Source organism: Ipomoea nil, unplaced genomic scaffold (assembly GCF_001879475.1).
Source record: "Ipomoea nil cultivar Tokyo-kokei standard unplaced genomic scaffold, Asagao_1.1 scaffold1509, whole genome shotgun sequence".
Lineage (NCBI taxonomy): Eukaryota > Viridiplantae > Streptophyta > Magnoliopsida > Solanales > Convolvulaceae > Ipomoea > Ipomoea nil.
This window is the reverse complement of record NW_017617937.1, coordinates 383,439-393,423: the sequence shown is the minus strand read 5'-3', so window position 1 is coordinate 393,423 and position 9,985 is coordinate 383,439. Positions and strand designations below refer to the sequence as shown.

The following is a 9,985-nucleotide window of genomic DNA, read 5'->3' as shown; positions in this document are numbered from 1 at the left end:
CCACATATTGTTGTGCTGATTATAACAAAAAATACATTTTTAATATACTAAATGTATTTTTTCTGAATATAATGTACATTATTAAATATTAAATATATTATTTTTATATTAAATGTACATTAAATATAGTCCACAGAATAATGAGGGATAACAAGCGATTACTCCGTTGCTGAATGAATCAAAAAGGGCGATCGAGTTTCCAGAAAGTAAGTCTACTTTTTAAGTAAAGAAGCAGGCTGCAGATAAAATCCATTATCTTTAAAAAAAAATAAAAAACTAAATAAAATTTGTTAAAAAAAAAATAATAATTTATTTTTTCTCTCTTTCACCATCACATTTTGCAGTTCATCTGCTTCTCCTCAGACTGCTCCCAATCCTCCATCACAAACAAGTGGCCATTCAGAAGAGGCTCATTGTGTTGCATCCTGTATTTCCCAGGGGGATGACGATGCTGTGTTAAGATTCAGACGTTGATGTATGAGTTTGCAAGCGACAATATATTTGTATATCCTTTGTTTTGAGGTTTGGCTGACAAATTTGAATTTTATGATCTATTAATATATGTTTCGATTGTTATTGATAGGATTATAGGTGTATTTATGATTCAATGTGCATGGCGTTCTAGAGGTTATGATTTCTGATTAATTGGTTGGATAACAGCACCCGAGATGATTGGAATCGCATTGTCGAATGGATCGCTTAGAGCTGCTGTTCAATGTTGTTCTAGCGGCTTTTCAAGCTCATATCCTGACCGCATTTCGCATTTCGGTGTCAAGTGGCATCCTGTGACTCGCAATAGATCTTCAATTCAGGAAAGGTTAGAAATCATTGTTTTTAACATAAGGTTTTGCTAGTGTTTCCGTGACTAATCTAAAAGCTTGAAGCCGTTGATTATTGTTGTCTGGTCATTTGGTGCAGAAAACTGTCTTGCCCAGATGGTTGGAATTACAAATCAAGGCCTGTTGTTTCTACAAGAGTGGTGTGTTTTGTTTGTTTGTTTGTTTGTTTTGGTTTTTTTTTTTTTTTTTTTTTTTTTTTTCAAATGTGGAATATTTGTTGATGTGTTGTCATTTGATGGATAGAGTGCTAATTGTCGTAAATTTTGCTTTCTGGTTAAAGGGTGATTCTAGTGAAAAGTTCACAGATATTCTTGGTGGAGGTGATGAAAATGAACTCTTGGCAACTAGGAAAGCCCTTGCCGAGGCTCGAGCCAGACAAGAAGCTGTTGAGAAGGAGAGAGATCATTTGCTTGAAGAGTTGGCTCGATATGACTCTAAACAGAGGGATTATGTAGATGCTATTAGGCTTGATAAGGAAATGGCCATTTCAGAACTTGAGGCAGCGAAGGCCATGTTTAATCAGAAACTAGAGCAGTCTCTAGAGGAGAGGTTCAACTTGGAGTCTAAGCTGGCCCTTGCAAAACAAGATGCCATTGAGCTTGCAGTGCAAGTTGAGAAGTTGGCAGAGATTGCTTTCCAGCAGGCAACCTCTCACATTTTAGAAGATGTGCAGCTGAGAGTTTCAGCTGCTGAAACGTCTGCTGCTGAGGCAGCTTATCAGATTGAGGAACAAATACGGAATGCTACAGAAGGTACCATAGTTTCTATCATCCAGCGGACTAAAGATGCCATAGAGAAGGCTCTGGCTGTGGCAGAATCAGCTGGTGACCATACAGGAAAAGTCATGTCAGCGTTTACAGATGACATGAGTTCTGTTGAACATATCACATCTATCGAGTCTCAAAATGTTCAGTTACAAACTGTTGTTAATGATTTGGAATCTCAGTTATTGATATGTAAAAGTGAGATTGAAAGGCTAAAATTAGAGTTAGAAACGGTGAGCCAACGTGCAGTTGCACTTGAAAACCAGGCAAACGATGCTGAGAAAGCACTGCATGCATTTCAGGAATCAAGTAGAAAAACAGCCATACAGCAGGAGCAGGAAATCAACTCCTTATTGGAGAAAATGAAAAAGGAAACTGCAGAAAAAAAGAGAGCAGCTTCAAAGGTCTTTAAAAATGAACTTGAGAGTATTAAGGCTGCTATTGAAGCAGCAAAAGAAATATCTCGTTCCCAAGAGGAAGCCTACATGCGAAGAGGTGATGCATTGCAGAGATCTTTGAAAGCATCTGAAGCTGCTTCAAAGATGTGGAGGCAAAAAGCAGAACTGGCTGAAGCTTTGTTATTGAATAAGAATTTGTCTGAAGGAGCGGAGGAGGATGCCATTTTTGTTGGTAGTGGTGGAAGGATCAACTTACTGGTGGATAATGATTCACAGAAGGGGAAACTTTTAAGTGATGGTCCTCGAAGAGATATACCTGTCTGGATGGCACGAAGGATAAACTCCATCTGTCCCAAGTTTCCACCTAGGAAGACAAATATATCAGAAGTTATGGCTTCAAGGTTTAAATCTCTGCAATTGCCTAAACCTGATGAAGTATGGTCAATTGCCCAAGAAAAGCCAAAGGAAGGAGACATACTCATTGAACATGTGATTGAAAAAGAAGTCATTGAGAAGAAAAGAAAATCTTTGGAACGTGCTCTTCAAAGGAAGACGATTAAATGGCAAAGAACTCCAGAAGAAACAAAATTAGGTGCACTTTCTGAAACTTCTATTCCATTACTGCTTCTCAGTAAAAGATTCTTACACAAAAAAATGTATAATTTTGTTATTCTAACTGCTTGTGATGCAGAACCAGGAACAGGTACCGGACGTGAGATAGTGGTTAGTAGATATTTTAGCACCCTTTACAATTACAAATTGAATAGTATTGGAATAATTTTCTTTTTTAATTGAAAACAGTTTGGCTGTTTTACTTGGAAATTTAAATTGATAGATAAACGCTGCAGATGTTAGTAGAACACATGTCAGCAGTGTCTAAGATCTAACCAAGTTTTTTCTTCCTGCAATTGGCTCTGTGATTTCTAAGAGCATCCACACTAGTGGATAATATGGGGTTAATGTCAGAATAATTATGTTGGGTGGGGTTAATAGCAAATGTGGGGTGGGGTTATTTGAGGAGATATTTGTCCTGCAAATCACAAAATAATGTCAGAAAAAAAAAGAAAAAAGAAGAAAAAAAAAAAAGAAACAGACAGATGCTGTGCGCGTGCACTACACGCGCTCGTGTAGCGCGTCAGGCGCGCTTGACAAGCCTTTATTTTATTTATTTATTTTTTAAAAATCAGTTTTTTTTTTTTTTTTTTCTTTTTTTCTCTCCCCTCCCACATTCTCTCTCCTAATCACTCTTACATTATCCCCCCATTCTCCCCAATGATGTGGATGCTCTAAGAGCAACCATATCAACTCAAGCTTTTTCACGGGTTTTTAAGTGACATTTAGGAGAGAGAGAGGATGCCAAGAAAAAATGGAGAAAAAGAAAATGAAAAAAAAAAAGCTGACATCAAATAAAAAAAAATTGAAAAGGTTATTAAAAACGTGCCCAGTAGGCGCGCTCCCTGCGCCTTACGCGCAGCATTTCAGCTTTGCTTTGCCTTTTCTCTCACACGGTGGGCCCCACAAAAAAATAAGCTTGCAGGAAAAAAAACTACCCCAAAAACTCATCCCCACATTTGTTAAAAACCCTTCTTTGGTTTTTTTTGTTTATCTGCAAAACCCCATAAAATCCACAAGTGTGGATGCTCTAATGACTTGATGCATCTTGATTACATCAGCAATAATGATTTCTTTAGAGGGAAAAAGATCATAAATTATTACTTTATGTTTTCTAGTGCCATCTTAATAGGTCTTATACCCATAGGGTGGTACAGGCCAGAATAGAAAGATCTTATAAGATATATATCAGCTCAAAGGTTACCATAGCTCTCAATCAACCTGTAATTCTTTTAGCTGAGGAGCCAATTCTAACCCTCCAGCTGGCATTCTCCTCTTAGGAGGATCATACTTTCACTGCCACTAAAATTTTTATGCTTCTGCATCTCCAGTGCACAAATAGATATCATTGTTTGCGCCTTTTTTTTTAGTAGATTTGAGTTTCAAGAGCTTCTTATAATGTTCAAACTTATCAGTTTCAAGCTTTTAATTGGGAAAGTTGGAGAAGGCAGTGGTATCTTGAGCTTGCTCCTAAAGCTGCTGATTTGTCACGTTCTGGTGTGACAGCAGTGTGGTTCCCACCACCGACAGAATCGGTTGCTCCACAAGGTTTGCACCTTATACCTTCCTTTTCTAGCAAAGTCTTTTTTTTTTTTAATGGCTAATTTTTCTTGAACTGTAGTACTCTTGAGTGATAACATATGTTGTCTTTAGTAGCAGAACTTTATTTACAAAGCACTTCTTTATGGATAATCTAGCTCCATGATAATGCATGGTAATCTTAATGTTATTATATTAAGTTTAGCTATTACAAAATGTATTGATATTTGTTTGAAGTTTCTGTACCCTGATTTTGTTCCTGTCAATTGCAAACAATATACTAACATTGCTAAACAATGTTTTGCAGGTTACATGCCTTCTGACCTTTACAACTTGAATTCTGCTTATGGTTCTGTAGATGACTTAAAGCACTGTATAGAGGAAATGCATAACCATGACCTTCTGGTATATATGTATTATAAGTAAATTTCATAAATTTTACCTGACAATCTGAATGAATGAATAATCTTTTCATGAATGTTTCTGCTTATCATATCTGTTTGTGTATCATCATTTTCTTCTATAAAGGACCCTTTTTGGATTTAGGTCTGTTAAATGATAACAAAAGTTCATGAAATTCGAATTTGGGACCTGTGCACCCCATTCAACATGATTGATAGACTCTAAATCTAGGTTGGCATTTAAGATTCAAAGTAGATTTACCTTAACATATTTGCCATTTATGTTCAGGCCTTGGGAGATGTTGTTTTGAACCATCGGTGTGCTCATAAGCAGGTACTGCATTCCTGAATTATCCACTTTTGTCATCTTATATGAATGTGGGATCATTGTTCTTGACAATAGTATTGTTGTGTGATGAACATCTTTACAAACTATTACACCTACCTAACGGGATAGAATTGTTGTGCATTGAAGTTCATCATTTTTATTAATGAAAATATTTACGGGCATTATGTGGACTGCAGAGTCCAAATGGTGTCTGGAACATCTTTGGAGGCAAGCTAGCATGGGGACCAGAAGCGATTGTTTGTGATGATCCAAATTTCCAAGGGCGTGGAAATCCTTCTAGTGGTATGCTTATTCTTTCTGCCAAGATGCATTGCTTCTGTGTATAATTATCATTTTGGATGATGAGGGAAACCCCACAACCCTTTTGAGTGTAAGTAAACCCCGCCTTGTGACCCTAGCCAGCAAAGGACCACAAGGAAGTAAACCAACCTAGGTTACCCATAGTTGACTGGCTCAAACCAAGAGGGCAAGGATTCGAACTCGTGACCTTGTGGTTACAAGCGTGGATCTCTTGCCATCTTGGTTGGGGTGCATGCTGGGAAGTAATTTCCTGATGACAAGGACTCTGTGAGTTAAATAAAATGTGGAGTTCTTCAAAACCAAACTTAATGCATTTGCACAAATGTCCTGCATGTTTGATGGAATTAGTTCTGCATCTTTCTCTTGGCATTTGTTTTGAGTAAATGCACTATTCTCCAAGCATGCTTCTCAGATATCACTAATCATCCATTCAGTTATCCCAGTATATATGGCTCCCAACTATGCAGTGGCCATAGATTTTCAGTTGGCAATAATATTGTCTAGACACCTTGTGGGGAGGAAAAATCCAACTCCATAGTGATATTTTATAAACAATAATTTGATGGACAGCCTTGCTGTTCAAACTTACACATGGTTTTGAGAGGTTTCTTAATACTCTCTTATGTTGGTCCTGAAAATTTTAAGTTTCAGATACCATCCAAAATTATTGTCATGATTGATGCCATTTCGTACTTTAGCAGCTTTGATGTGTTGTGAACTTGTAATTCAATAAAAGGAACTCTTTTCCTGTTTTGGTTTGCTTATAATGTAGGTGATGTCTTCCACGCTGCACCAAACGTAGATCATTCACAAGATTTTGTACGAAAAGATATAAAAGAGTGGCTGAACTGGCTGAGAAATGATATTGGTTTTGATGGGTGGCGTCTTGATTTTGTGAGGTGAAGGTGTAGATTTGTTGAAATTTCAGAATGTTGGATTCTACCCCCCCCCCCCCCCCCCCCCCCCACCTTTTCAGAGTACATATCAAATTCTAGTATTAAGTTTTGAGAAGTCAATGAAGTGAAGATTCTTAGTTTGTGATTTGTAGTTGAGCTGACACTTCTGATTGACATGTTGATATTGGACTTTAGGTTGTTTAATAAAGATTTTATTTCTTCTTGTATGTAGAGGTTTTTCTGGTGGCTATGTGAAAGAGTATATTGAAGCTTCAAACCCTGCCTTTGCTATTGGAGAGTATTGGGATAGTCTTGCTTACGAAGGTGGTAATTTGTGTTACAATCAAGGTGAGTATTGCATGCAAAGTAATACATATGGAGTATATCCATTTTGCCTCAAAACTCCATAATGTGAAATATAAATTGATCTTTTTCTGTTGGTCTTGATTTTAATATATCCTTGAGTGTCCAGATGCTCACCGGCAACGCATAGTTAACTGGATTAATGCGACTGGTGGTACCTCCTCAGCATTTGATGTCACGACAAAGGTATTATTCTATATTTCTAGTGCGCCTTTTTCATATATAGAACTATAGAAGTCATAACCTGGATACATGTAGGTTTTATTTTGCCCTGCCCATAATTTTGTTCTCAAATATAGATTCAAGTACTGCGAGAAAATCAGATGCCTAGAAAGATTCTGTCCAGCATCAAATTATCTTCTGAAAGTTTACTTGCAATATTGGGAAAATAAGATTAAAAATAAAACTTATTTCAGCTGATTATTTTATCTGGTAACTGCATTTCTTGTTGAGTTTGTTCCGAAGTGTTAATGGAAATCTGTTAGCAAGGGAATAAGACATATTCCTATTGACATTCCCTGATATTGCTTATGACAGTGCACCTGCTTGGACTTTGATGAGGATATTTATTTTATATTGTTGACGGGAGGCAGTACTTATAGTGATTAGATTTTTAGTTTACTTTTAAGAAAATTGATAGAAGGTCCAAAATAAAAGGGAATGAGATTTAGCAGTTTATACAAACTACCCAGGACTAATGCATAACCTTTTCCACAAGTTTAGTATTGATTTGTCTGTACATTCAAACTGGAGATGTTGATGTTCAATTTTCCACAGGGTATACTTCATTCTGCGTTGCATAACCAGTACTGGAGGTTAATTGATCCTCAAGGAAAACCATCAGGAGTAATGGGATGGTGGCCTTCACGTGCAGTAACATTTTTAGAGAATCATGATACCGGATCAACACAGGTTTCTCTCTCTCTCTCTCTCTCTCTCTCTCACACACACACACACACACTGCACAATGTGAAAGAGAATTGCCCAGGCTGACAGTATCAGCTCTATTCAGATTGTATTGGACACTCATCTCAGAGGTTGCATATATTTATGGATATGAAGTCTAGATTTGCGTTGTTTTGTATGGGAAAATTGAGACAAATTATGTTTGTGCATGTTGCGGTTTTATTGTCCAATTCTATATATTTTCACTTGGTAACCTTGCATTTAATTAACAGCTTAAAGTACTAATAAAGAGGGTAAGTTGGCATAAGGAGTAAGAAAAGATGCTTTATGTCCTGAAGATGTTTAGCCAATCGGTTTCTTTGTTATTTGTGTGGGGTCCTTCGATAATATGCTACTTTCTAGTTTTCTTTGAGTTTTGCAACCAAAGGAATTTTAAACTACTTGTGTGCCTTTTGCTTAGCTGTTTGCTAATAATGTGTACTAAATTTCTCTGTCAGGGTCATTGGCCCTTTCCACGAGATAAGCTCACACAAGGATATGCATATATATTGACCCACCCTGGAACAGTAAGTCCTCTATTCCCAACACTGTATAATATATCTATTGATTTTATAGTGTTGATCTGGTTGTAGATTAGGAAAGAAAAAGTATCCATAAGAAAGAGCTTGGTTCTATAAAGTGCAATTAAGTACTTTCTTATTGTACCCACTTTTCTCTTTCCAATATATATTTGTAACGATTGAAAGAAAAACAAGAAGGCAGTAAAGTAATAAACTAAGGGTGCATTCACTAACTGGAGAAATTCATAATTTTTCTGGGGAAAGGAAAACAAAGAATATATTTTTGTACATATGAAAATTAGAGAATCGATGTAAATGCAGAAGGATGATAATGTCAGGATGGTCGGGGTTGTTTCTAATATACTAATAAGGATATGCTATCAAATGATTGTGGGAGAGAAGGCAGTTTAATGTCACAAGTTCTGGAATGCAAAATTTAAAATGACTTTTACGAGTTGTGTTGCAGCCTGTGGTGTTCTATGATCATTTCTACGATTTTGGAATCCGGGACATCATAACTGAGTTAATCGAGGCACGGAGGCGAGGTGGAATCCATTGTCGAAGCCCTGTGAAGATTCTCCACGCAAACAATGATGGGTATGTTGCCCAGGTTGGAGATTCTGTGGTGATGAAGCTTGGCCATTTTGATTGGAACCCTTCAAAGGAAGTTTACCTAGATGGGACATGGCAGAAGTTTGTTGACAAAGGTTCAGATTATCAGGTGTGGCTGAGGCAATAATAATAAATACTACAAAACCAAAAGTTAGATAGTACAGTACAGAGAGAGATGTTTTCTCCTCCCCCCCCCCCCCCCCCCCAATAATGTTGCTACTTCCCAATCTAATGCAACTTCAAACTGTTGATAAATATATCTTATTCATTATCTTATTAAAATAAGAGAAAATTTAAACTTATCGTACTTTTTACTTATAATCACTTCGTTATATATCATTTGTATGTTGTGAGCATCACACATAAAAGTTGTCACGTATTCTTGGACTTGCTCACTTAATCATTGTCAAGTTATGCATCTTTACAAAATAATAAGCCTTTCCTAGTGACTCGAAAATGTACTTTGAACAGTGTTGTAAAACTCGGCCTAAGCGGCGCCTAGGCGCTACGCGCCGCCATGCCGAGCCATTTTTGAATGTAGTAGGCCATTCTTCGGCCGGCCGCCTAACTCGGCTGAGTCATTTAATTTTGACCACTTTTGTTCGGTTTTGACCGATTACGTCTTATTGATTTTAATATTATTATGATGTTATGACTAATAAATTATCATTATTTTATTTATTTGGATGTGTTATTTGATTGAATGTTGAAAATAATCTCATTAAAATTATCAAACGGCAAGTCTGTCACTATTTTTTTTTACGCCCGCCTAGCGCCTATTGCAACCATGACTTTGAATAAACTTGTCTGGTCTATATTTTAAAATTTAAGAAATGTTGAGAATTGAGTTCTTCAACCAAACCGAATAGCGAATTGAACTAATAAATCAAGTGAATATTAAAACACGCACCCCTAAATTAAACCAGGAAATAAATCCACAAATACTAACAAAATTGGAAAATGTATGGTTTTTAGTCTTGGAAGTCCATCCGGCGCAATCCTCCAGGAACTATATGCTGTAATTTTATGCGAAGCCAATTAAATCAAATTTAAGCGTGTTTTCTAACTAGTAACAAAATAATTTAGAACAAACCATGGAGATGCGGGGGATCGAACCCCGTGCCTCTCGCATGCAAAACGAGCGCTCTACCATTTGAGCTACATCCCCTTTCAGATGATGGTATCAATTTAATTATTCAAGACTTAGTTTTGTTTTAGATAATTCCAACCACTTAATTACTAAAACTAATTTCAAAAAATGAAAATAATAATAATAAAGATTAATAATTTGCTTGAAACAAGTGCAGTGTGCACCCTCACAAATTTTAGTATGGCGAGCCCCAGCTAATTTAAATATTCTGATTAATTAATTTAAGTCTAACTTATATCAGTATTGTAAAAGTTTGAATCTCATTGAGAACTTGAGACACAATAGAAACGCTAACG

At 36.6% G+C, this 9,985-nt stretch overlaps 1 protein-coding gene and 1 non-coding gene across 3 annotated transcripts; one reads left to right on the top strand and one right to left on the bottom strand.

Moving 5' to 3' along the window:
* The first annotated feature begins 208 nt into the window (after nucleotides 1–208).
* LOC109189197 lies at nucleotides 209–8,841 on the top strand. Of its 2 annotated transcripts, none has more exons than XM_019339989.1 (15): nucleotides 209–475; nucleotides 584–817; nucleotides 919–979; nucleotides 1,120–2,593; nucleotides 2,693–2,724; nucleotides 4,029–4,161; nucleotides 4,460–4,557; nucleotides 4,843–4,887; nucleotides 5,079–5,184; nucleotides 5,975–6,101; nucleotides 6,331–6,446; nucleotides 6,571–6,647; nucleotides 7,239–7,373; nucleotides 7,865–7,933; nucleotides 8,394–8,841. In XM_019339989.1, exons 2-15 carry the CDS (start codon nucleotides 669–671, stop codon nucleotides 8,664–8,666), a joined length of 2,895 nt encoding a protein of 964 aa, XP_019195534.1. In that variant the 5' UTR covers nucleotides 209–475; nucleotides 584–668; the 3' UTR covers nucleotides 8,667–8,841. The 2 variants fall into 2 exon arrangements, with proteins under 2 accessions (XP_019195534.1, XP_019195535.1); XM_019339990.1 differs by having other exon boundaries at nucleotides 264–522; nucleotides 661–817.
* Nucleotides 8,842–9,634: 793 nt separating this feature from the next.
* On the bottom strand, nucleotides 9,635–9,707 carry TRNAA-UGC. Its single transcript has one exon. It is a non-coding gene; the product is annotated as a tRNA-Ala (tRNA).
* Nucleotides 9,708–9,985: the final 278 nt, after the last annotated feature.

Bases quoted from the DNA above. Each gene is read 5' to 3' on its own strand.
- LOC109189197 (XM_019339989.1), top strand. From the start codon at position 669: ATGATTGGAATCGCATTGTCGAATGGATCGCTTAGAGCTGCTGTTCAA. The intron at 980-1,119 runs GTGTGTTTTGTT...TTCTGGTTAAAG, and splicing joins CTGTTGTTTCTACAAGAGTG to GGTGATTCTAGTGAAAAGTT. The intron at 7,374-7,864 runs GTTTCTCTCTCT...TTTCTCTGTCAG, and splicing joins ATGATACCGGATCAACACAG to GGTCATTGGCCCTTTCCACG.